At 44.7% G+C, this 27,185-nt stretch overlaps 1 protein-coding gene across 11 annotated transcripts in view; it reads left to right on the top strand.

The window, feature by feature from the left end:
* The first annotated feature begins 1,626 nt into the window (after positions 1-1,626).
* KCNT1 (potassium sodium-activated channel subfamily T member 1) overlaps positions 1,627-27,185 on the top strand; it is a 78,923-nt gene continuing 53,364 nt past the window's right edge. For 4 of the 11 annotated variants that reach the window (XR_005554721.1, XM_039327121.1, XM_039327119.1 and 1 more), the window contains exons 1-2: positions 1,628-2,209; positions 16,940-17,128. Coding sequence is in view for 8 of the 11 variants with exons in the window: in XM_039327121.1 (XP_039183055.1) it covers positions 2,073-2,209; positions 16,940-17,128 (326 nt within the window). In the remaining 3 variants the exon portion in view is untranslated. Of the gene's footprint in view, positions 2,210-4,726; positions 4,818-4,872; positions 5,246-12,328; positions 12,727-16,939; positions 17,129-27,185 lie in introns of those variants that run through there. The other 7 variants (XR_005554722.1, XR_005554723.1, XM_039327122.1 and 4 more) reach the window with 5 other exon arrangements.

Genomic DNA, 27,185 nt, shown 5'->3' with positions numbered 1-27,185 from the left:
AGAACAGTTGCAGGAATTGGGTATGTCTAGTTTAATGAAAAGAAGGACTAGGGGAGACATGATAGCAGCCTTCCAGTATCTCAGGGGCTGCCCCAAAGAAGAGGGAGTCAAACTACTTTCCAAAGCATCACTAGGCAAGACAAGAAACAATGGATGGAGACTAATCAAAGAGAGAAGCAGTCTAGAATTAAGGAGAAATTTCCTGACAGTGAGAACAATTGATCAGTGGAACAGCTTGCCACCAGAAGTTGTGGATGCTCCAACACTGGAGGTTTTTAAGAAGAGACTGGACAGCCACTTATCCGGAATGGAATAGGGTCTCCTGCTTGAGCAGGGGGTTGGACTAGAAGACCTCCAAGGTCCCTTCCAACTCTGTTATTCTATTATTAAGCTATGATGTTGCTTTTCAAAAGGCTAGGAAAATATTGTAATCAGTTTGTGAATGAGCAGTAACTATTATGTTCCAGTCTCTCCCCAAATGAGCGTTTGGCAGCACAGCAGCATCCTGTATATCTTCTTCCCTGGATAGTTTTTATAGTCGCTCTCTATGAGATAATTATTTTAAAAGGGGACCCTTTGAAAAACTTTATTGCATCTCTGCCGCTTGGGCTGCTTTGATTTATTTTCCTGTTCTTGAGTGTTAACGATCCTGGCCAAGGCTTCAATGCATCAGGCAGGATCCCATTTATTGTCAAAGCCGGTGAATTTTTCAAGATCACCCAAGTGACAGAGAGTGTTTTCAAAGTGAACAAACGAATAAAGTGGCTGTCCTTAATCATATAGCTGTGATTTTTTTTTTTTTTTTTTTTAAAAGCTGGTTTTCTGAGTGGAGTAAATGAGTAGGAGGCATCAGGATGGATCCACATTTGAACAGGGTTGAAACCAAAGTTGAATGGGGTCAGCTACTTCTCATCTCTTTATCCCCTTCTTCTTTCTTTCTCTTCTCAACTTTATCATCTGTCTGTCTGTCTGTCTCTATCTCTATCAATCCATCTTCCCTTCCATCTGTCCATTTGTCTTTTCATCCATCTTTCTCTCCATTTTTAATCTATCCATCAATATCTATCTATCTATCTATCTATCTATCTATCTATCTATCTATCTATCTATCTATCTATCTATCTCTATCTATCATCTATCTGTCTGATTGTCTGTCTGTCTATCTAACTCTCCATCTGAATGTCTTTTCATCCATCTCTCTGTTTTACTATCCATCCATCTCTATCTATCCATCCATGTTATCTTATACATTCTCTCTCTCTTCCACCCCCTCTCCTCTCCATCTCCATCTCTATCTCTAATTTACATGGCTGGCCATCTCACACAAAGTGATTCTGGGCAGCGTGCAATAACGAAGTAAAACCTATAAAAACCAATTGTTATTCAAAACATATAAAACAGTCATCGTTCACACGATTACAAAGCTCCCTCAAGCACAGGAGAGAGTAAATATTATCCACAACAATGGGGCCATCTTGGGAGTTAACCCCTGGGACCTTCTCCCCACCTCTACCCCCCAGGCCAGATGACCTAACCAGGTCTTAAGGCTCTTCCACCCTGGAGGGTTACAAGAAAAAGCCAATTAAATTTATCTCTCCTTTGGTCGGCCGCTAGATGACGCCAGAAGACAAGGAGCCCCTCACATGGATAATTTTGTGCAAAGTGGGAACTGGCATCTCTGGAGCATCTCCCTGACCATGGATGGAGCAGCTTGGAGGGGGAGACGTCCACCTTTCGCCCCTTCCGCCCGGCAGCGATGGTGAATGACGGAGAGGTAAGCCTCCCTGCCCTCAACCAGCTTCCCCAAAATGTTCCTTCCACCTTTCCCACCATCCTGGTCTGTCTAGAGGCAGAGATCTGTTGGCCGCATACCCAAATCCTGGTTCAAACTTCCCGGCGCTTTTGGCAGGCTGCAGCTGAACCAGGAGAGGCTTGGCTTGGGGAGATGACATTGAGCAGCACAGCCCCACAGTGGGCAGAAAGACTCCACCTCTGGCCGGCTGCCCAGCTCTTGATATGTCCAGGAGAATCCGTCCGCTTGCAGGACACTTGGAGGCACCCAAACCACAGCAATGACGTCTTTGGAGGAGAAGTGTGGTCCAGCCAGAGTCTGCCACCCCCCTGGCCAGGACACCAGGCCGGGAGCCCAGCCCAGCCCAGGATGCTACGCCAATCAGACTTTCATCTTTGACGATAACCACTTGCCCAGGTCAGTGAAAAAACAGAGGAGCAGGCACCATCTGCTTCATCTCCCCGGATTGAATTCCTGCATTGGGTTGAGGGGCCCAACTGGGTGGGCTCCCAGAGGAGCTGGTTTCCACCCCCCACCTCTCCCCCCAAACTCCCAAACTCAGAAGAAGGGGAAGACGTAGTTGCTGAGATCTGACCCATTCAGGGTTTAAACAAGCTGCCTTGAACACCACACAGCATCCTCCCAGTTAGAAAAGTGTAGCAATTATAAAGGTGGTCCGTTTGAATCTTGCGGAGGTTGAATCGTTGGTTGAGTGAAATTTGGCGCAAAATTATGACAGTATGTGTTGCTGTTGCTGATTGCACTTGGATTTTATGTATTTACGATTGAATATTTTTGTAAATAACTCAAGGCGGCGAAAATATCTGACAGCCTTGGTCCTCCTATTTTCTCCACCACAACAGTCCTTTGGGGTGGGTTGAACTGAGTTATCTCTCTCTCTCTCTCTCCCCCTCTCTCTCTTTGTCTCTCTCTGCCTGTCTGTCTGTCTGTCTGTCTCTCTCTCTCTCTCTCTCTCTCTCTCTTTCTTTGTCTCTCTCTCTCTGTCTGTCTTTGTCTCTTTGTCTTTCTCTCTCTCTGCCTCTCTCTCTCTCTCTCTCTCTCTCTCTCTCTCTCCAGTCTGCTTTTATGCCTAAGGCAGAACTAGAACTCACCATCTCCTGGTGATTGGCCCCAAATCACCCAGCTGTCTTTCATATCTAAGGTAGGACTTGAACTCAGGGACTCCTGCCTTCTAGGCTAGTGCCTTAACCACTGGAGCAAATTAGCTTTCTCAGACTAACTGCTTTATAGCAATCAGGTACAGCCCAGCTTAAACATGGCTTCTCCAAACCAATAAATAAAATAAATACCCTAGTGCCCAGCTCTAAAGAACCGAAGGAGATGGCGACGAGATCGAGGTGTAAAACTATCCAAACAGCAATAGATGTTTAATAGCCGCAGAGGCACCATTGAACAAACAGAACAATCCAGAAGGATTGCCTAGAATTAGGTTAAACCGGAAAAATCCAGAGTCTCAAGGCTAAAGTCTCCAAGCTTCCAATCTCCCAAAGAAAGACAAATGACTCTGTCCAGATAACCAGTTCCAAAGTCTGGCTTTAACAAGCAGGAATATACAGATTAAAACTTCCTCTTCTGCTCAAGTGAATGGGCTTCAGAGCCAAAGTCTGCTTATCACCTTCCTCCCCCCCCTCGAGCTTCTCCCAAAAGGAATGTTTAAGGAAGATTCCGGAGGAACGAACGAGCCAAACTGCGTAGAAGGGCATGGTAAAACACTTCCGATGCAGTTGGCGCACGCCATACTTGCCAGCCCTGTGATTTTCCTGCCTCTTCTTGCAATGCCTTTGTTTTAATCAGCTGAGCTGGGAAGGGGTAACATTACAAAGCTTAAAATAACAATAGTACGCCCCTCCCCTCTCCTCGATCGGCTGCCAAACAGGTGGAAAATTTTGCACGAAGCCAACTGCCATTCCTGGTTTATTAGATCCTTCCAGTAAGCCCCATGTACGCTTGTGTCTGAGGAGTCAACAGTGGCTCTTCACATAAATATTTTTCCTCCGGTGTCGGGAAGAGAAACATCTTTGAGACGTTGGAGAGGCTCGAAGGAGTCAGAAGCAACAGAACAAAATTAATCTGCTATAGGGCAAAACCATTTCCTATAGTTATACCGTCATAAGGCTGGGAGGGACCTTGGAGGTCTTCTAGTCTAACCCACTTCCCAAAGCAGGGGTCCTTATGCCATCTTAGTCCTCCTAGGGTCAGAACATAGAATGATAGGGCTGAAAGGGAGTGCCCATCCTCCTAGGGTGGATCAGAACATTTCAATCTCCAATTTACGAGAGAGAGAGAGAGAGAGAGAGAGAGAGAGAGAGAGAGAGAGAGAGAGAGAGAGAGAGAGATGTTTTTGCCTTATCGCAACTGGGACAGGCCTCTGTTACCCTTTAACCTTGCCCCAAAACAGTTTGCAATCCTGTCTAGGTCGATTTTGAGCTGACGGTTTGACTAGCGGGTCAAAATGGGGCTTTATCATTGGAGTGTTCATTTTCTCTTTCACCACTTATCCTTCTTCCCTCCCTCGTCTGTTTCCTCTGCTGCCTTTTTTCCCATGAGAAACCTCTCTGGGGAAAGAACAGGGGACCTTTTGCTGGGAATTAGGCTCGGAGGGGAGAGAGAGAGAGAGACAGAGAGACAGAGAGAGAGAGACAGACAGAGAGACAGACAGAGACAGAGAGAGACAGAGACAGACAGACAGAGAGACAGAGAGAGAGACAGACAGAGAGAGATGAACTCTTCTCCCTAATTAAACAGATTGGTGACAGTATGAGTTAATTCCAGAACTGTTATTTGAACTCTGTTGTATTTCTCTTCACACACACACACACACACACACACACACACACACACACACACACACAGAGAGAGGGGGGGAGGGAGGGAGAGGGGGGGATAAAAAAAGAGATCAAGTTCTCTGGATGACCCATTGACAGGTTCCTTAGAGCTGGAAGCATTTAAGATCATCTGGAGCAGGAGCAGGCCAGGGAAGGTACTGATCACTGCAGGTCCAAAGGTATCCAAGTCATGTAGAAGTATGGAGACGGTTGGCTCTTTTCCTGGAAGGGGAGAAGGGGGGAAGACTAATGGCAGTTATTTATAATCCGCTATTTATATCTGACATATAAGATGAATAATAACCTAAAAGGCACTCTCTATGCTACTCCGGCTGTCCATACGAGCTGAGTTTGCTTCTGTCCAGGGCTGAGAACGTGGGGATTTGGCCCAGATTGCAGTGACGTGTCGTGCCATGCCCGGAAGGCCGGGGCATTACGTGGAAGCCCGTCCAGGTTTTACGTTAGACTTAGATTCCAGAAGCGTGCTGGCTTTCCTTCCGATCCCAAAGTTGCCCCCATTGGAGACTGAGAGGAGCAGAAAACACCAGCGGGAGGGTGCTGCTGGTGAGAATTTAGAAGACGAGGGGTTAAACCTAGCTTGAACTGGGTGAGTTTGGCCTTTCGTGGCAACCGGAAAGAACCAATCTCTCTTTTCTGGGTTCACCTGACCGCCTTCCTTCCTTAAAAAAAAAAAAGCAACAATAATCAGAGCTGACCTTTGCTAATCCCTTTGGACATCCTGAAGTCCAAAGGGCCACTGGGTCAGAGACCTATAAATGCTTAACCAAGCTGATGGTGAGAAGGGGGGAAACGTGGTGCTGGCTTTCATCAGAGCTAACTAAGGAGCTCCATTTACTCATCAATCGGGAGGACACAGAGAGAGAGAGAGAGAGAGAGAGAGAAAGAGAAAGAGAGAGAGACGTCTGCGCCAGGGATCCTTGGCTGCTGGCAAGTTCAGACACTAGAGCTAACTTCATAAAAGTTTGGTGGATCACCTTCCCGAACTTGGTTCGTCCCTTGCAGGAGAACGCCACGGCCCTCTGGATGTGGCTGGACTACCAATCCCAGCATGCTTTACTCCTGGGATGGCTTGGTTTCGAGAGAGCCGGGGAGGGCCACCGCTGCCCTGGTGCCAGGTTGAAAAATTATATGAGGGAGGGTTAGTCTAGTGGGGTTTTTGTCATGCCGCGCTCGCTCGAAGCCAGGAACTCTGCTGCAATGTGATACAGGAGGAGAGTGTGCCAGGCTGGGGGTGGGGGTGGGGGTAGAAGTTGGCTCCATCTATCTCAAGACACCCATTGTGTGGGGTATTTTCACGAAGCGATCCTAGGTCGCGGTTCCAAAGCCTCTGGTAGGCAAGGTGCTAGGAACTCTCGGAAGCTATTCTTCTAAGCAAAAGTCTTTTAGATGACTTTCTTTTGCTCATCGTTGGTTTCTGAGGTCTTGTGGTTCTCTGAAGCTCACTTGGATTAAGTTGGTAGTGCTCTGTTGGTGAAGAGATTCCTAGCATGGCTTCATCCAATCGTCTTCACTCCCAGGAAGATCTTTCTGGGCAAAGGTAGATGCAGAGGGTTTTGGAGAGATCTTTCTTCATTTCTCTTTCTTTCTTTCTTTCTTTCTTTCTTTCTTTCTTTCTTTCTTTCTTTCTTTCTTTCTTTCTTTCTTTCTTATCTCTATCTATCTATCTATCTCTATTTATCTTTCTATCTACATCTACATCTATATATCAATATCTATCTATCTATCTATCATCTATCTATCTATCTATCTATCTATCTATCTATCTATCCATCTTTCTTTCTATTTTCCTATCTGTCTCTGTCTATCTATCTATCTATCTATCTATCTATCTATCTATCTATCTATCTATATCTACCTACCTACCTACCTCTCTCTCTCTCTCTCTCTCTCTTTCTCATCTTTCATCTCTATCTCTGACTATTTCTCTCTATCAACTCTCTTTCTCTCTCTCTATTATGTTTTTCTCTCTCTCTCTCGCTCCCACTCTTTCTTATCTCTCTCTCTCTATATATTTTTATCTATTCTCTCTCTCTCCCTCTCCCCTTCTCCCTCTCCTTCTCCCTCCCCCCTCTCTCTCTCTGAAAAAAAAGTCAGGAGCTGCATTGGGGAATTTCTCTATAAGTTGGGTTCCAAGTGGATCTACTTATAAGACATGGGCTAAACAACCTTGTTTGTCTAAGCTATGAGGCTTGCTGGTGAATGTCTGAATAATCTTTTAATTTCTATTGAGTTTCTCCTAGTGCTGACGCCCTGGATTGTGCTGAACAAACTTGGTTCTCTTATTATTATTTTTTTCAGGACAAAGGGGAATCTGTGGGAATTTGTGGGTGAGGACCGCTTGTTCAAAATTGAAAACCAAGTCCTTTATCATAAAAGTTGCACTTTTGCCTGCTTTTGAAAAGGGGTCCACTCCGGGATCAAAACTACCCCAGGAGAGACCATATCGTAACAGGTGTTCAAAGTTTATACGAATTCACTTTCCTTCTATCTGAAATGCATAATTGGGTGCACAGCCATCTAATCCTGGAAACGACCTTTCTCGGTGGCCAAATCTTCTGTTCTAGAATGTGTCAAGAGTTTTCCCCCCCACACATACACATTCTTTGGTTTTGTTTTGACCTTCTGAGTGGGGCGGGATGGATATGATATTACAATGCCTGCACTAGATCTTGGAAGGGGGCCATTTGCTAGTTTTGGCTGCACCTGCTTTGTTTTGGGGTCTTCAGGTTGCTCCTTGGACTGGCCCTGTCCATCAGTTGGCCTGCTGTCACTACTCCACTGAGCTAGCCTATAGAAGAGAAGGATTAAGGAGATCATGATAAACTGCCTTCCAGTACTTGAGGGACTGTCACAGAGAAGAAGGGATTGACTTATTCTAGTCTAAAGCACCAGAGGGCAGGACAAGAAGTAATGGATAGAATAGCAATAACATTTAGACTTATACACTGCTTCACAGCCCTCTCTAAGCAGTTTACAAAGTCAGCCTATTGCCCCCCAACAATCTGGGTCCTCATTTTACCATCCTTGAAACCGAGTCAACCTTGAGCCTGTCAGGATTGAACTGCTGGCAGTGGGCAGAGTTTGCCTGTAATACTGTATTCTAACCAATCTAGAACGAAGGAGAAATTTCCTGACAGTGAGAACAATTAATCAGTGGAATGGCTTACCTCTGGATATTGTGAATGCTCCATCACTGGAGGTTTTCAAGAAGTGATGGGACAACCATTTGACCGGGATGGTATAAGGTCTTCTGCCTTGAGAAAGGGGTTGGACTAGAAGACCTCCAAGGTCCCTTCCAGTCCTAGAATTCTAAATTCTCCCCATTCTACAATGTCTTGGGCAGGGACCGTTTCTGTTCTGCCACCCTTTCAATTGGATACCCAACGTCCAATATAATTGTGGTTGCATTGTGGTTATAGAGCGATGCAAGGGAGGGAAGTGATTAAATCCACGGAGAAGATCAGATTCATTTTGTTTTTAATGAACATTCTGTCCAATCCAATTAATTTTCAGCCGTTATTTTCTGGCATTTTTCTGGCTGTGACTCAACCCATCTCTGAAAAGGCAAGCACAAACTCTTGTGTTAACTTACAATGGGAACTATTAAGGATTGGAAGGGGCACCTTGTGAGTGCCAAGAACTTTCCTTCCAGCTTTGGAGAGCAAGTCTGTGGTGTTTAGCAATTCTAATGGCTTTCCTAATCCACACCCTGTGTTGTCTTCAGATTCCTTGGAGGAAATTCTGCCCCATTAAAACAAGTCTTGTGCTTCCTTCTCAGAAGTGGACCGTTCGTTCGCCAGCCTTCTGTTGCTAATATTTTTTCATCTCGGCTGCTATAAAGTATTTGTGGATGTTTGGGGCACAGCTGGCACAGGCTGGTGGAAATGGGATAAATCTAAGCAGCTTCAACTGACTCCATGTGAAGTTTCCGAGGAAAAACCCACTCTTAAAAATAAAAGCCACCTCTGGAATGAAATCCGGGCTGAAACAAATGCCTTGTGCCATTCCAGTCAGGTGAGAAATCCATGGGATCTGGTCAGTGCCTGCTTGTTGCAGAAAATCCAGGAATTTCTCCAGAGAAGAGAAGCCCACCCCATGTCTGAGAAGCTGAGAAGTCAACCAGATGTCTCCTAGATGCTTTGAACTCTCCTGATTCCTTCTCATTGTCCGTTTGGACAGGGCCAGTGTGGTTGAAGTCTGAAATGTTGGTTGAACCAGCCCAAAGGTCACCGGTTGAATTGATGTTGGTCTTTGAAGCTTCTCTTGAGGTTCAACCCAAACCCAACTCATGGCTTTCTTGATGTGGGGGTTGATCCCAAAGATCTGAGATACCAATCCTCCTCTCTAGGTCATAGTTTCTGGCGTTGACGTGCTCTCAGGATAAAGATATTTCTTTCTAACGTTCATCTGGACTCCACCATCTTTAGCTGAAAGCCAGTTGAGTTCCCATCCTTTGGGCAGCAGCAGAAGAAAAAGAAGCTGTTGGCTCTTGATCTACATGCTTGTTTTTTTGTCCATTTTAATTTTTTTTTTCTCTCAGCAGCATTTCTGTGTTAGCAAGCCATTTGAGAGAAATTGTTCTTGACCGGTGGTTCTAAGCGATACAGACATTTTTTTTCTCCTAGCCGCACAATAACTGATATTCAAATGACCTCTCATGATGGAGTATCTGGCTTCGGGAAAACCAGCAAAACCACCCTCTTCTGACCTTTTCTGCTTTGGAAAGGATGGATTGTTCTTCCCTCCCCACGAAGCCTTCATCTCAACATATTTCATCGGCTAATTGGGCCGGAGGAATTGAAACCATTATGATTATTATTTTTTCCCCTGAATGGATTTCTAAAATCAGGAAATTGCACTTTGGTGTCGGGTGGGTGGGTGGCTGGGTTTTTTTTCTTCCCCTCCCCATCTGCTTTACAAAAGCTACCCCTTCCATTCGTAAGGAATTGCTTCCTCCCCTCCAAATGGTTTTTTTTTAAATGTGATATTTTTTTTAAATTGAAAGCTCAAATATCCATTATAAACATTTAGCTCTCGGGATCCAGTCGTGTAAAACATCAAATGCCAAAAACAAAAAAAGTCAATGTTATATTACTGCACCTCAATTTCTCCTTAGAAATGTCACAATGGCTAATGTAAGAGCAGGAACGTGGATGCATTTAAACCTTAATTAACTGAAGTACATAGGAAAGCATCCATTTGGTTAATAAACGGTCAACACTCTGCAATTCACAAACGATATCTCTGTCTCTTTAAGCACGAAGGCTGGCAGGCCTCTTTTGGACTTTCAGTTCTTACTGCTAGCAAGCCAGATTAGTTTGAGGGATGGGTTTTGTAGTTCCTCGTCTTGGAAAATTCCACTTCGTGGTGCTGGCCTGATCAATGAAAAAATCTGTAGCTCAGGGCTGAACTGAGCTTGGCGATTTGCTGGCAAACATTTCATTACCCAACCGAGTTTGCAGCTGGAAATAAACAGACGGCAAAGCCCCACACTCACTAGCACTGAGGATGTTACCTAGTTGGGCAATGAAACGCCTGCAAGGAAACCGTGCACAGACAAAACTAAGTAGGCCAAGTTGAGACGAAGTGAGAAATTCAAGAGAAACCGAATCTTCTCCTATTAAGAGATACAATTTCAAATCAGGAAGTCCCTGTTTTAATTGGGGCACCTTCGCTTGCCACATTGGGCCTTAAATTTGCACAGTATGATAATAAGAACGTACACGGCGTGGAGAATTCTGATAATCGCCTTAGTTCTTCATGAAATCCTTTACGTCTTCCTCCACCCTTTCCAGAAATACAAGGTCCATTTCATCCTCTAGAAAGCTCATCCTTTTTTTTTTCCCAGCATCCCAAGGGAATGCTCCGAGTCTGGGAAAGGAAGAAAGAAAGAAAGAAAATCTCAAACATGGCAGAGAAAGTCCAGACGAACATTCCTACCTCATTGAGCGATTTGTTAACCATCCTGTAAGGAGCGGGTCAAAAATAGGATCAAACCATTGAGCATTAAAACTACTACATTGACTTTGGGGGGGGGGGGAAGTGCCGAGAAGAGCAACTAGGATGATTAAAAGCCTGGAGGTTAAAACATACATGAAGAACGGTTGCAGGAACTGGGTATGTCCAGTTTAATGAAAAGAAGGACTAGGGGTGATATGATAGTAGTATACCAGTATTTTAGGGGCTGCCCCAAAGAAGAGGGGGTCAACTTATTTTTCAGAGCACCAGAAGGCAACACAGGAAGGAACAGATGGAAACTAATCAAGGAGAGAAGCAACCTGGATCTAAGGAGGAATTTCCTTACGGGGAGCACAATTAGTCAATTGAACAGCTTGTTCTCAGAGGTTGTGGCTGCTTCATCCCTGGAGGTTTTTAAGAAGAGACTGGACAGCCATTTGTCTCAAATGGTATAGGGCAGACATGTCAAGCACAAGGCCCGGGGGCCGGATGCGGCCCCCGAAGTGGTTTCATGTGGCCCGCGAAGCCATCCTGGAAACAGTGAGGGAACGGCCCCCGCTGCCTTGGCTCTGGCCCAGGCTGGCCGGGAGCCAATGTACAATTTTGGGGTGGCCATCTATGCTGAAACGCATTCAGTCTTAGATCCATAAGCCCCCCCCCCCCGGCATGGCCTGAGAGGAACAGTGAAGCTCCTCCAGTGGACCATGCCTTGGCACTTGCCCTGGTCCCACCCCCTTCTGCCAGAGGCCCTCAGATCTGTCCCACTCCTGCTCAGGCCCCCATAGGCACTCTTGACGCGAATGATGTAGAGCTGGCCACACCCACCCAGTAGGCCACACCCACTCCATCCACGCCGACCCAGTAGGCTGCACCCACCCTGGCCACATCCACCCGGCCCCCTGAGGGCAACCGCAATGCTGATGCGGCCCTCAATGAAATTGACCCCTGATATAGGGTCTCCTACTTGAGCAGGGGATTGAGCTAGACTAGAAGACCTCCAAGGTCCCTTCTAGCTCTATTCTAATTGATTGGCTGTTACCATGCCTTAACACACCATGGTTTAAAAAAAAAAAGAGTCCTTCCTACTGTCAAAGCATGAGTTTCATCTTTTGGAACCATGACACCTACTTTCCAAGACTCTGTAACCAAATCTCTTTTTCCTTGCATTCAGCCTCATGAGGCTCTTCGTGAATTGAATCAGGCGTTGCTGTTAAAAACTCGGTTGGCAGTCTGTCCCATTGGGGCATCGGCCTTTACCCCAGGAAGTTTCTCCCAACTAAAATCCACAGCTCCTTCGTAACGTCCACCCCTTGGCCAGATACCCTCTGCAATGCCAGACGACCACCCAGTTTCATTGCCTGTCCTTTGTGCACATACTGAAGCTCTCATCTCTCCTTTAAGCGTCTTTTTCCCCCCTCTGCTAAACCTCATTAACTGCTTAAAGCATATGTTAGAGAAATGGAGAACAGGGTGGGGCTTACAAAAAAAAAATCAGAAATATTGGCTGCCTTCCACGGAATTTGAAAATCTATCTCTCTCTCTCTCTCTCTCTCTCTCTCTCTCTCTCTCTCTCTCTCTCTCTCTCTCTCTCTCTCTCTCTCTCTCTCTCTCTCTCTCTCATTTTTTTGCATCACCAGCACGTGGCACCAAGAGGCAGACTGTGCCTTAAGCGTCTTCCCTTTCTCTCATTGTGAGCTGCTGGGTCCTTACCGTGGGGGTACCGTATGTCTCTCTGGATGTTTATGCTGAAGGCCTGTTTGGGTTTGCTATCTTTGGCACCCAGTCTGAGAAAGCTGGGGATCAACTGAGAAAGTAGGACCTGGCTTGGTGGAGAAGGACGAGAAGATTACCATCATTTTAAATTTTTCCTTCTCTCCCTCCCCCTGAAAGAAACACACTGCAAAGCCATGGCTTGGATGGAGGATTCTGCCTGCTTTTCAGGAGCCGGATGGGGTGGGGGGCTGCCCAGCTGCTGGGCTTGATTTGAGTAGGGGGATTGTGAAGAGAGAGAGAGAGAGCCACCTTCATACTCAGCCTTGAGATGCTCGCGCCCAGGATGACGGTGAGGTGTTATTCCCGGAGAGAGGATCTCTCACAAAAGCTGACGAGGTGAGTGTTGGCTGGAAAAAGAGACAGACTGGCTGGCTTTAAAAATGGCAAGCTGACATTTTGGGAGCCTGATCTGATCTCTCTTTTTTTGGCCAGCCTGGGGGTGGTGGTGGTGGTGGTAGTGGGGGAGAAGAATGGGGGAGAAATGTGACTGTATTGGTTGAAAAAGCAGTTCTTTGGCGCCCGGTGATGCTGTAAGTTGAACTCGCAAATCTCAGAAGCCCAGATTTAGGGAACGAAGCCTCGGTCCAACTTCTAACCCTCTTTCAATCGGCCTCTCGTGGAGAGTTTTTGCCTGGGTGCCCCTCTTTCTGACTCCAAGGCAGAATCTCTCCACTCCTTAGAAGAAGGTGTGTCTCTGCAGGAGTCATGGCTTAATCAAGGAGAGAAGCAATCTAGAACTAAGGAGAAATTTCTGAAACAGTGAGAACAATTCACCAGCGGAACAACCTCCCTCCAGAAGTTGTGGATGCTCCATCACTGGAGGTTTTTAAGAGATTAGACAGCCATTTGTCTGAAAGGGTATAGAGTCTTCTGCTCGAGCTGGGGACTGGACTAGAAGACCTCTAAGGTCCCTTCCAATTCCATTATCCTCTTAAGGCCATGGAACAGAGAAGCTTTGCCTATCGGTGGACGGACTTGCAAAGACTTAGCAGAAAGAGCTCGCTTTGTGCCGATCAACTGGTGGGGTTACTTTCCTTGTCCCCAGATCGGGGTTAATCTGGGGGGGGGGACAGTAACATTCCTGGCATTTTGTAAAGGGTGGTGTGGTGTGCCTCTAACTGAATCCACACAACTCAAGTCACAATGAGACAGCATGTTGAGGGATCTTCTGCCAATCAGGGCTGAGCTGTTGTTCAAATCGTGGGTTGACTTAATTCATCATCTTGAGCTACTTTCTCTGGTGTTTGGAGGAAAGAAAACTACAGTTAAAGATCTATCAGGGGTTGGTTTCCTTTGTCCCTGCCTTAGTGGCTGTCACTGTAGGAAAACCCTCTGCTGGATACGAGATGATCTGTGTTCAGCCTTGTTTGGATGCTAGATAGGTTAATTCTTTTGAGGAGAATAGAAATAGAATAGAATAGAATAGAATAGAATAGAATAGAATAGAATAGAATAGAAGCTGGAAGGGACCTTGGAGGTCTTCTAGTCCAGCCCCCTGCTCAAGCAGGAGAACCTACACCATCTCAGACAACTGACTGTCTAGCCTCTTCTTAAAAACCTCCAGCGATGGAGCGCCCACGATTTCTGGAGGCAAGCTGTTCCAATAGTTAATTGTCCTCACAGTTAGGAAGTTTCTCCTTGATCATCTTCCAACCATTGTTTCTCGTCCTTCCCTCTGGTGCTTTGGAGAATAGGTGGACCTCTTCTTCTTTGTGGCAGCCCCTCAAATACTGGAATGCTGCTATCATGTCACCCCTGTTTCTTCTTTTCTTTAGGCTGGCCAAACCCAAGTCCCACAGCCGTTCTTCGTATGTTTTAGTCTCCAGGCCTTGGATCATCTTAGTTGCTCTTCTCTGATTTTTTTTTCCCACTGAATTGGTGGACGCCATGACTTTTAGCTAACTTGGTACATCTTCAAACTCATCGTTTAGAATAAATTGCCCTGAACCTTAGAAAATGTGCTGTGGGTTTTGACATGGGAAGCTCTTCGACACTATCTGGCAGGACACAACTGGAAGTTGAATTCAGTGTTAGAATTTAAGAGAGGGTTTTTTTTTTTTTTTAAAAAAGAAGAGATTGGAAAGCTATTTGTCTGAAGTGATATAGGATCTCCTGCTTGAGCAAGGGGCTGGACTAGAAGACCTCCAAGGTCCCTCCCCACTCTATTATTCTGATTGTGCAGACCAGCCTCTGGCAGCTATAGAAAATCCATTTGCTCGGCATCTTTAGATAAAACCTCTAAAATATAAAAGTCTTCCCTCTTTTGGGCACCCTGTAGATGTAAGGAGCTACAGCTCCATCATTTACTGCCTACACGACATAACGGTGGCTATAATCCAAGGCGTTTGGGATAGGGAAAGTTGGGCAAAGATTGACAGGCATCCACTGAAGACTTTAAACTTTCTTTCTAAATTTAAGCTTCTCTGAAAAACAATAACAATATTTTACCGTCTTTCCTCTGCAAATGTTATTTTTCTTGGATTTTTTTTTAAAAAATGCTTATTTGAGGGGATTGATTTGCTTCTGAGCTTGTAAGGAAGGACAGAACTATAAAAAAAAAAAATATAAGGAAAAGAGAAATAGATGCTTTCTGCAGGAACTTAGCAAGTCAGGTCATGGCTGAGGAAATGGATTTAGACCCAGGAGAAATTCTCAGTTTTCCATGGAAACTAAACAATAAAATAATTCACTGTGCTGGCATTTTATATTTGGTTACATTTTATAGGCTGTATTTTTTTTGTGCATGAATTTAGTGCTCTGTTCCGGTACGAAATAAAGACATGGCCCCGACTGAATGAATGTACATTAACTAATGTCCGTTGCGCTGATAAAATCCCATCGTCTCTTGGTAGGTCCTGCAGGGGGAAAGAAAAGGAATGCAACTGTTTTTGCTGAAGGAGGAGAGTAGAATTATAGAACAGAATTCAGGGAGGGAAATGATGAGAAAATATTGACTTTAAAAGAATGGAGGAACCGCCTGCCCCCTCATTCTGGTTTTCCATCTCCTTTCTTCCTTCCCTCCCTTCTTCCTTCCCTTCCTTCCCTCCCTCCCTCCTTCCTTCCTTATTTGCTTACTTACTTCCTTTCTTCCATCCCTTCTCTTTCCTTACCTCCCTCCCATCTCTTTTCTTCCTTCCTTCCTTCCCTCCCTTCTTCCTTCCTACCTTCTTTCCTTCCTTCCTTCCTTCCTTCCTTCCTTCCTTCCTTCCTTCCTTCCTCCCTCCCTCCCTCCCTCCCTCCTTCCTTCCTTCCTTCTTTACTTATTTACTTACTTTCCTTCATCCGTTCTCTTTCCTTACCTCCCTCCCATCTCTTTTCTTCCTTCCCTCCCTTTTTCCTTCCTTCCTTCCTTCCTTCCTTCCTTACTTACCTTCATCCATTCTCTTTCCTTACCTCCCTCCCATCTCTTTTCTTCCTTCCTTCCTTCCCTCCCTTCTTCCTTCCTACCTTCTTTCCTTCCTTCCTTCCTTCCTTCCTTCCTTCCTTCCTTCCTTCCTCCCTCCCTCCCTCCCTCCCTCCTTCCTTCCTTCCTTCTTTACTTATTTACTTACTTTCCTTCATCCGTTCTCTTTCCTTACCTCCCTCCCATCTCTTTTCTTCCTTCCTTCCTTCCTTCCTTCCTTCCCTCCCCTCTTCCTTCCTACCTTCTTTCCTTCCCTCCCTCCTTCCTTCCTTCCTTCCTTTCCTTCCTTTCCTTTCTTCCTTTCTTCCTTTCCTCCAGTTTTTCCTGATTAGATTCATTTGTTGTTATATAAATGGCTACTTTGTATTAGCGTGTAAAAGTAAAAAATTGAGACTGTAACGTTCTTATTCACTGTAACACAGCTTATTTACTGTGCTAAAAGGAGTGGGGAGTCAGATGTTTTTCTTGTCTTTTTTCCCCTTCACCTTACACTTTGTTCTTTACCCTTTTTCCTCTCCCCTTTTCCCATGATTTTCACCTCTTTTTTGTGTGTGTGTTTCGTCTCGACAGACTTAATAAAATTATTTTAAAAAACAAACAAACAAAACCCATGCCGTTAGTTTCCTTTTTTTAAAAAAAATTACACAGATTTGCAAAACGATATATTTTTTTCCCCTGCTTTCCTCTGCCATGTGTCTCAGACATGGCTTTGGGGGGGGGGTCACCATCCTGTCTCACCCTTTCCTTTTTTGTATATATTGCCCACCCAAACATATTCCCCCTTTTTTTCCCATGGGAGGAACTCCAGGGCTGTAAAGAGAGTTGGCTGTAAAGAGCTGTTTGCTGTTGTGATTGTGTGTATTTCTGTTCAGGAGGGGAAAGGAAGGATTGGAAGGAGTGGGGGGGAATTGAGGTTCAAAACTACAAGGAAAAGTAGTTCAAAGGCTCTGGCCCTTCCCTTGGAGCTGGGACAACATACTTTCTACTACTCAGGAGAGACCCTAAGCCACACCCTGGAAATACCATTCTTGTAGAGGAGGCAGTCTTAGTATCCGGCAGGGATTTCCCTTCTCTGTTTGCATCCAACTGGGGGGGGGCAACCTGCCTCCAAACCTCTCACTCTCTGGCCTCCTCTTTTCCTTGCAGGTTCAAAGCGTCCCCAGGAGGCGGTGGAAGAGCTGGAGGAAGCAACACCAACAACACCAAGAGCGGGGTCATCCTGGACATCTCCTCTTTGACCATGAACGAGCTGGACTCCGAGGTGCTTCCCCTGCCACCCCGTTATCGGTTTCGAGACTTGCTCTTGGGGGACCAGAGCTTCCAAAACGAGGACAGGTAAGAGGACACAATGGGATGGAGGTGTGTGTGTGTGTGTGTGTTTGTGTGTGTGTGTGTGTGTGTGTAGCTGTGAAGGGTGAGAAGCTCAGGTTGGGGGCTCAAGGGGTTGAACGAGGCAACAAGATGGGGTGCTGTCCGTGGTTCTAATTCCTGCCTTTCGCCTCTGGGCGCAACTCCATTGCATGTAAGCCAATGGCAATTTACAGGCTGAGCTCTCCAGGGTGCTGATTCTGGCAGACTAGGAAAAGTCCACTGGAGGTTGTAATTGTTCATAGGTTGGTGTGAGGTCCGGATCCTGTTCTGGTGATCTATTTGGTGCTTTGTGGTGCTGATTGTACTATCCAGATAGGGCATTGTCTAACTCTTATTGCTAAACTTAAATTTACCCAAGAGTTCTTTTTCTGTACTTACTCTCTAGTGTTTTTTTTTTTTTTTTTTTTTTTTTGCCCAAGGATGATTTATCCGCCTTGCTTAAACATCTTGGGGGGGACATTCCGATGACTCGTTCCTCTTGGATTTTGGGGGGGTGGTGGCAGAAAGGGGGAAGTGGTTGCCAATTGAAGTCAATTTGAAATGCAAAACATAATACTGTTTACAGAGGTAATCGTACTGAAGCAAAACTGTAGCCCACGTGGTTCTTCTATAAACCTTTTTGGGAAGTAAACATAGCTGAGCTTAATGGGGCTCCCTCCTGCCTACACAGGAAAGATTTACACATCCTACCCTCCCCATGGTTTGCTTAATTGTGTTTGCAGAACAAAGTGCAGTGGTGATGGATTTGCCCAATTTGCTAAGCTATCAACTTAGTTATGAACCGCCACAGCTGGCATTATACGACGTATCAAGGGAAAATAGACCGAACCATATTTGTACTTGGTGTGACTCGGGCCAGAAGATTGACATAAGACCTTGCTTAAAGTTTAGTTAATGTTGGTCTTAACTGTTTGGGTCTCTGTGTGTTTCACACGGCAAATCAGTGGGGTTAATGTATAATTCTGTGTATTGGGTCTATCTATCTATCTATCTATCTATCTATCTATCTATCTATCTATCTATCTATCTATCTATCTATCTATCTATCTATCTTATAGCAATCAGGTTCAGCATGTTAAATGTGAACCCAGTGATGTAGCTTAAAATGTTAACTAGGGTGGCCATTAATTTTCCAGACGTTTACAGGAGGGTTCAAATGTTTTCAATCACAACTCCCACAATCCTTTGCCAAAATCCATGCTGGCTGAAGATGGTGGGCATCGAGGTCCCAAATATTCCAGAGCATAACTACGTACTTCTGAGTTGGGTATCGCCTTTCCATCTTTTCCAACCAAGACTCTCGATTGGGATTGTGAAAACTTCCACCTTGTGTTCAGCACCTTTGAACTATGACCTGGATGATTGAGAATCTCTCCAGGCATCCCTTTTACAGTTTCCTCCATGGTTTAAACCAGAGGTCTTCAAACTCAGCCCTTTTATGACTCGTGGACTTCAACTCCCAGAATTCCTCAGGCACGCTGGCTAAGGAATTCTGGGAGTGGTTTTAAACTCTTCTTTTGCCTTCCATCAGAATCATATTGCTCTGAATTTTGCAAAACCACCCATCCCCTGCACCTTAAGGGGAAGCTGTTATTTACAGCTTTATTTACAGCTTATTATTTACATGATTTATTCTGCGGGGAAATTATGCACGTTGATTATGCTATCTTGGATGCTCCTTGAGTGGCTGGCATCCAGAAGTTTTTCTTGCACGAGAATTGGAAGAGATGGCATGCAGCTCCAATTTCTCCTGAGGGCCATGTGGTCCTGGTTTTAAGACACACACGCTTCGCTGTGTGCAAACAGAATGGATTAATTTCTTAGCGTTGATGGCTGTGTCAGCTGAGCCCTTTCTCAGCAAAACATCGGTTGGAATTCTTGGTTTGAAGGGGGGGGAAAAAAACGCTCGTGGGTTTTACTTGAAAACAGCCCAGACGAGTTGGAGACAATGCATTGCTGTTGACCCGAAGCCACTTTTCTCTTTCTTGTTCCACCTCCACTTCCAATTTTCTATGATTTGTGAAAGCGTCTTTGGAATTACGAGCGAACTGGGAACCTACTGTTGCTTAGCTGCAAATGAGCTCTGGTGGGGCGGGAACAACTTGAGTTAAAGCAAACAGCAATAATAGTGGTGAAATTTTTTGTTCCGATTGACTTGCAATCATCTATGACTCCTTCTAATGCTTAACAGAATAACAGAGTTGGAAGGGACCTTTGAGGTCTTCTAGTCCAACCCTCTGCTCAAGCAGAAGACCTTCTACCATTCCAGACAAGTGACTATCCAGTATCTTCTTAAAAGCCTCCAGTGTTGGAGCACCTACGACTTTTGGTGGCAAGCTGTTCCGCTGACTGTTTGTCCCCCACTGTTAGGAAGTTTCTCCTTAGTTTCTAAATTGGACCTCTCTTTGATGAGTTTCCATCCATTGCTTCCTATTCTGACTTCAGATACTTTGGACAATAGGTTGACACCCACACACAAACTTCTTTGTGGCAGTCCCTCAAATTTGGAACACTCCTATCATGCCATTCCTACTCTTTCTTTTCATTAAACTAGACGTACCCAATTTCTGCCACTGTTCTTCATATGTTTTCAGCCTCCAGTCCTCCTAATCATCTTTATAGCATTGCTCTGTACTTTTCCTAGAGCATCAACATATATTTTTACATTGTGACAATCATTATCATCATCTTCTCCTTCTCCTTCTCCTTCTTCTTCTCCTTCTCCTTCTCCTTCTCCTTCTCCTTCTCCTTCTCCTTCTCCTTCTCCTTCTCCTTCTCCTTCTCCTTCTCCTTCTCCTTCTCCTTCTCCTTCTTCTTCTTCTTCTTCTTCTTCTTCTTCTTCTTCTTCTTCTTCTTCTTTCCTCCTCCTCCTCCTGCCTCCTCTCCTGCCTCCTTCCTCCTTCCTCCTCCTACCTGATGGGATCAATCAACAGTGTGTCAACTTCCCTTTCCCCTTTTCTCCCTCCTAAATGCTCTCCCAGGGTCTGAATGGTTTCTGGCTTTTATTTTTATTTTTAAGTGGTGCTGTGCTGACGCTCCCTTTCAATCCAGAGTGATACTCTCTTTAAAAAGGGAACACAGCGGTGATTACTTTAGAGCGCAATAATTAGAACTATTTGTATCCCTGGGTGTGCCAGGCTGACAGCTGGGGAGGGCTGGGTGGGAGGAATCTTCGTGGCTCTTCAAATGGAAGTGACCTGGGTGTTCCTTTTTTTAAAAAAAATATTTCTATTTACAGTGGGAAGGAGAAGAGGAGAGGGAAAAAAAAGTAAAAGGATACTAGCGTTTTTCAGAATTGAACATTTGATCCAGGAAGTTCGCCTTACCAGCTAAAGGTGTTGCCCTAACTTAAAATAAGAGGAACAATGCATACTTTAGGGCAGGGGTACCCCAACCCCCAGTCCGTGGACCGGCCCTGGTCCTCAGAATGCCAGCAACTGGTCCGCGGAAACAGGAAAAGCCTCATCCGTGGGATGCATCCCTCATCCGTGGGATGCAGGCAGCACGTAAAACCATGCCCACGGAAAAACCTCTCTCTGTGGAACCGGTTGCTGGTGCCCAAAATTTTGGAGGGGGAAAGAAATATTTATCCCTAAAAGCAAAACAGTTTGCCTTTAGGAGCAGCTGCAGAGAAGTGGGGTTCACTTCTACAAGCTAATTCTAGGGTGACCCTTGAGGGGCATGTATTTCTCTCTCTCTCTGTCTGTGTGTGCATGTTTATTTCTGTAAACGTGCAGTTCCTCTGGGAGACCTAATTTAATTTGCTCTTGTTTGTGTTTGCAGACTTTATCGTTTTGATAAAGTGGATTCGATCTGGGTAACCTATTTGGGGGGTTTGGGGAAGTTGGCTAATTTTCAATTTCTCTAGTGGCGATGCTGATTCTCAGACCGCTGTGGACTCCGTTAATATTTCAAGGGAAGGTGGAAACAGTATAAAGAATAAAATATATTTCAATATCAAAGTTCTCACAAGGCCCCAGAGTCATTTTTGTACCGGCAGCAGTGAGAAATTTAATCACTTCTTCTGATTGCATTCTTTTCCAGAGGATCTAATAATTGCCAGTTTTTAAAGTCTTATTTTCTTTGGACTGTTTACCTCTGGGGAAAATTGTAGAAAAAAACAACAACCAACCAGCTCCATCTGTGCTTAGAACATTTGGTTGTCCTTTTTTTGAATTCTAGAGAGGATGCCTAACAGAGAAAAAAAAAGTTTCTTTCTCTTTTTTCCCCAATTCCCATTAAAACCTCGCTCCAATTTTAACTGTGCAGCTGTGGAGGAAGGGTTTTTTAAAAATTACTTCTTACAGTTTTAACCCTACTGTTCCTTCCAGGTATACAGGAAGACTTGGCTCATACTGGGATCTAACGTGGATCCCTAAGAATTTTTCTGAGGCCTATATCTTTCACAAAATCCAGACCCTGGCGTTTGAAAAATCTCTCTTTCTAAATTAGGCTGCCCTTAAAAACAAACAAAAGAAGATTTTGTGTGTCTGTGTGTTTGTGTAGAGAAAGATGAGCTCATTTTGGTTACTGGAAATAAATTCTTGCACACGGCCCATGTTCAGAGGCATTCTGTTCCATCTTCCAAAGTGTTTGGCCCCTAAATTGCCATCTGGCTTGCTTTTCGATCTTTGATTCCTGGCAACAGCCTGAACAAAACGTTGCCATTTTCTTGGCAAGGTTTCAGAAGCAATTTGCCATTGCCTGCTTCCTAGGGTTGAGGGAGAGTGGCTGGCACAAGGTCAGTCAGCCGGCTTCGTGTCTAGCATTAGGACTCATGGTCGTCCAGTTTTCCAGATGGCTGCCTTAACCTCTACACCCAAGATGATCTTTCAGAGAAAAAGAAAAGGAAAAAAAATGCACAAACTGAAAACTAATTCTGTATTTTTGTTTTAATTGTGCTGCACCACGGTGGGAATTCATCCTTCGCAATTATGGTACTTTTTTTCTCTAATCGTCTCTCTTATTTAAATAAGCAAATAAGCTTATAAGGCAGTCTGGCTTCCGAGTTCATTCTGAACTGTAGTTTCCATGGTTTTCCTGTGTCATTTGAGCAATTTTCCTGTGTTGTTTGAGCAAAAAAAAAAAAAAAAAGGGATATATTTGCACGCGAGGCTACGAGTCTGACCTTTTGGAGTTTTATCAGCGTCGGATCCAAGTCCTGCCTGATCCTTTTTCCATTTCAAGCTGTAAAAGAGCCCATTTTTTAAGGGGGAAAAAAAAAGTGGAAAAGAATTTGTCACCTTTTCAAAGGGCTTCGTTTTTGCAGGCAAACATTTTAAAAAGGAGGAAACAAACCAGCCAGCTTATTTATTCAACGTATCGCATAACGTATATACGGACCAGCAATGTATATTCACATTCCACCTAGGGTTTGTAAAATGCAGTAAAATATAAATGGGCTCGGTAAAATAAATAAATAAATGTTGCTAGAAATAGCAACAGTTTCTTTCTCTCACCATTCTTAGGGAGAAAAATGTAAAAAAAAAATCCAGAAGAACTTCAGGATGTTTGGGCAGAAAAAAAAAAAAAATCCACAGCAAATAATAAAGACCGACTGTCTGAAAATATCTTTTGATTTTTGGCTTGCAAATTTAAATGATGCGCAGAGCCTTAGGATGGCATGGAGCATGATGAGGAAAAATGTGCGGAGGAAATTGGAATGACATCACAAAAGTTTTGTTGCCAGTTGCCCCTCACGGCTTCACAACGTCTCTGACAAGCTTAATAAGCAGTTGTGGCTGTTACAGGTAAACATAATGCTCTATTAGCATCTCTGAAATGAGGCGAGGGATTCCTTGCTTCCTTTCTTAAAAGAAATGAGTCACTCGCTAATCTTCCCACTGATGACAACACTCATCTTTTCCCCCATGTCTTCCCCCACATAGCAAATTGGGCTCCAGTGTTGAGAACTATGCACTCATGTTGCAGACAAAGAAAGAGATTTGGGAGCAGAAACAGTCTGAGCCAGGATGTGTTTCATGTATGCCCGTGTGTTTGTGTAGGTGGGTTTTTTAAAAAATATTTCTTTAATTGAACGTTAATTGCTTCTCTCTTCCCAAATGTTGCTTACCTGTTGGGTGCCCGAGAGAGAAGGGCAGTTAGGAAATAGGCAATATAGTTCTCTTGGTGTTGGTGCAGTGGTTAGAATGCAGCATTGCAGGCTGACTCTGCCCGCTGCCAGCAGTTCGATCCTCAGCAGCTCGAAGGTTGACTCCGCCATCCATCCTTTGAAGTCAGTAAAATGAGGACCCAGATTGTTGGGGGGCAAGACACTGTAGCTGTCTTTTTAAAACAAATGCCCAGAAATAATAAACGGTCCAGCTGCCAGCACCTTTCTCTCCTTCCTATTTGCGTGGGAGGTGACGCGATTCCCGTCCATGGCAAAGTACAGGCATTCTGTCTGGGTTAGGGGGAAAGAGAGAGAGAGAGAGACTCTGAGCATGCAGGAAATTTAACCGCTTATGAATGGCAGGCACAATTGCTCATTAAATGGCACTTAATTTTCTCCGGCCGAAGCTGTTGTGGCTCTTTTGTGAAGCCGCAGGCTCCATTTATCGTGAAGATCAGTGCAAAAGGGGCATTTAGCGAAAAGTCTGGGAAAGGGTACTTGATCTGAGGCAGCGGGAATCTCAAGGGGAGTAAAAAATTAATAATACTGGGGATAAAACTCAGTCCTTCTGGTTGCATCGTGAACCGACTGCTTTATTCTCTTTGGTAACGTAGAGCAGAATGAGAGAATCTCGTTTTACAGTTGACAATATAACAAAAAACAAAGCTGTTCCTTCTTCTCCTCTTCCTCCTCCTCCTCCCCTTCTTCTGCTCCTCCTCCTCCTTCTTCTCCTTCTCCTCCTCCTTCTCCTCCACCTCCTTCTTCTGCTCCTCCTCCTCCTTCTCTTCTTTCTTCTCTTCTTTCTCCTCCTCCTCCTCCTCCTCCTTCTGCTCCTCCCTGCACTGATGATGTTCCCTAGTTGGGTAATGAAATGTTTGCAATTAGAAAAGAATCATACTCAGAGAGCACCAAGGATCCCAGTCCTCCTTTTCCTCCTCCTCCTCCTCCTCCTCACAAACCCCTCCCCTCCTCCTCTTCCTTTTACTCTCCCTCCTCCCTCCTCCTCCTTCCTCATATTAGATGATAGATTAACTTTCCATGCGCAATATGAAAGGACATTGTGATGATTTGATTGTAAAGAAATAAAAAAAAATGAACGGGGATCAAATGGCAAAAGGTCTATTTCAAGGAAAAATAAATGGGCAGCGACGAAGGGGAAATGTGATTGGATGATAACAATTTGCAAAAATAGAGATGAGAAATTTAAACGAAGTATGAATTAGAACAGGGACAGATGGGAAGGAAGAATGGTTTCCAAGCATTGAGAGTTATGCAAGTTTGAATCGGTTTCAGCTCTCTTTCCTTTTTGTTTATTATAGTTTCCTACTTCACTAAGTTTCCTAGCTTGCTCTTCATTATTTAGTTTCTTAGTTTCTGATTTATTTCCCTTCAATAGTTGGCACTACATTACTCACCCTGAAAGAGAACAGAACGATGGGTCTGGATGCATTTATAATGTCTGTCTATAAAAACGGAATAAAAATGAACATCAGGTTGCTCAAATCATAGCGTGCTGTTAATACAGAGAGTGCAAAGCTGCCAGGATGTTGAACATTTTAATTGGGTGCTATTTCAGTGACAATATTGGTTTGCGCTGAATTTTTTCCCACCTTGCCTTTACTCTGTCGGAACTGGGAACCACGAAGGATCATTGCAAAGGAAGATGCTTCTAGTGATTTACGAGGTGGAAATGTGAAAGAGATTATATTAAAAATGCATGATCAATGATGCTTGACTTGGCTCAAGTGAGAACTGATTCTTTTTGCCTTCCCTGGATAATGACTTCTGTTAGCAATAAGGGGGAGGAAGAACACTTTTGCAGAGTTAGTTTAAATGCAAGGGAGAGGAATGGGTCGAACTGGAAGAAAATATATACAATGTGGACACTTGTTTTGGAGAAAGCGGAGCACAATTAAGGGGGCCTTCTGCACAGATGTGCTGAAGTGTACATCTGCAAAACAGTGGGCGGGGGAAAATGACAGAGTTGGAAGGGACCTTGGAGGTCTTCTAGTCCAACCCCCCTGCTCAAGCAGGAGAGCCTATTCCATTTTGAACAAGTGGATGTCCAGTCTCCTCTTAAAAACCTCAAGTGTTGGAGCACCCACAACTTCTGGAGGCAAGTCATTCCACTGATCAATTGTTCTCACTGTCAGAAAATTTCTCCTTAACTCTAGATTGCTTCTCTCCTTCATTAGTTTCCATCCATCGCTTCTTGTCCTGCCTTGAGGTGCTTTAGAGAATACATTGGCTCCCTCTTCTTTGGGGCAGCCCCTCAAATATTGGAATACTACTATCATGTCCCCCCTCATCCTTCTCTTCATTAAAGTAGACATACCCAATTCCTGCAAACGTTCTTCCTATTTTTAGCCTCCAGTCTCCTAATCATCTTTGTTGCTCTTCTCTGGACTCTTTCTAAAGTCTCAACATCTTTTTTACATCGTGGTGACCAAAACTGGATGCAGTGTTCCAAGTGTGGCCTTACCAAGGCCTTGTAAAGTGGTATCAGCACTTCACGTGATCTTCCCTCTGTTAATGCAGCCTAGGACTGCGGTTGGCTTTTTTTGATGGGGTGAAATTGTTCACTGCGCCTCAGTTTGGATTGCAGGGACATGTACCAATCAAGATTCTAACTCATGCTCATTTCTCTACTCTCCCCAAGCAATCAAAGATTTTTGGTTTGTTTGTTTTGTTTTGCTTGAGTTGCTCTTATAACTTCTTTTTTGGGGGGGGCCCTCCCCCCCCAAAAAAAACCTTCTTGGGAAGATTGCAGAGGGAAACACAAAGCAGTTTCTCTTTCCTCCTCGGAAAGTTGGAAAGAGCACCACTAGGGGACACCCTTGCAATGTCTGAGTTGCCGGTCCCTATCCTGATTTTTCTTAATCCTAAACACACACATACACGCCCAGAGAGAGAGAGAGAGAGAGACAGACAGACATACACACACATACACAGAGACAGACAGACAAACAGACAGACACACACACACACACAACCAACCAACCCACCCTTGGCTGCGCGGCTGCCGGGAGCCATCGGCGCATATTGTAGATTGTCAGCCAAAGAATCTGCTGTGGATCAATCTCGCCTCCGAGCTTGTAGCAACGGTTGAGTTTGAAACTGGCGGCAGCAACAGCGAGGACCTTGCAAGGGCTGAGCTCCTTGTCGTTGAAGACAGTATAATTACATTTTGGGGGCAGCGGTGCTATTCTTACACGACGGACTGGGGTTGTCTGAAGATGGTTTCAGAATTTGTGCCTTTGGCATGGTGATGAAGAGGAACTCAATTTGCCACCTGTGAACTTACCTTTGGGTGGTGGGGAACAGTGACTTGAAGAACAAGCTGGCCTTGTACAAAACTGGTTACTGGATGTGATGGATGGACACAGTGAAGGAACATAGAATAATAGGTTGGAAGGGACTGTGGAGTCTTCTAATCCAAGGAGGACACCCTATACCATTTCAGACAAGTGGCTGTCCAGTCTCTTCTTGAAAACCTCCAGTGATGGAGCGCCCACAACTTCTGGAGGCAACTTCTGTTCCACTGGCTAACTATCCTCTTTGTTAGGAAGTTTCTCCTTAATTCTAGGTTGGATCTCCCTCTGAGGAGCTTCATCCATTACTTTGGAGAATAGGCCCCTCTCCTCCCTGTGACACACCTTGAAGTCTTGGAAGATGCTATCATGTCATCCCTAGTCCTTCTCTTCGCTAGACTGGACCTACTCAGTACTCTCAACCGTTCGTTGTACGATTGTAATCGAAATGCAATTGTGAATTTAGTCCCTTGTCATTGAAGGCAGCTGTGTTTAGTTTATAACTTTGCTTTGCCGAGGAAAATTCAAGAGCGAAAGCAAGAAAGCAAATAATTAAATTAAAACTAAGTGGCAGCTTTAGAACGGGCGGTCATTGTAG

The sequence above is a fragment of the Crotalus tigris genome, unplaced genomic scaffold (genome assembly GCF_016545835.1).
Source record: "Crotalus tigris isolate CLP2741 ecotype Arizona unplaced genomic scaffold, ASM1654583v1 scf7180000024350.909852, whole genome shotgun sequence".
NCBI lineage: Eukaryota > Metazoa > Chordata > Lepidosauria > Squamata > Viperidae > Crotalus > Crotalus tigris.
The sequence above is the reverse complement of the archived record's forward strand: the minus strand, read 5'-3'. Positions and strand labels throughout refer to the sequence as shown.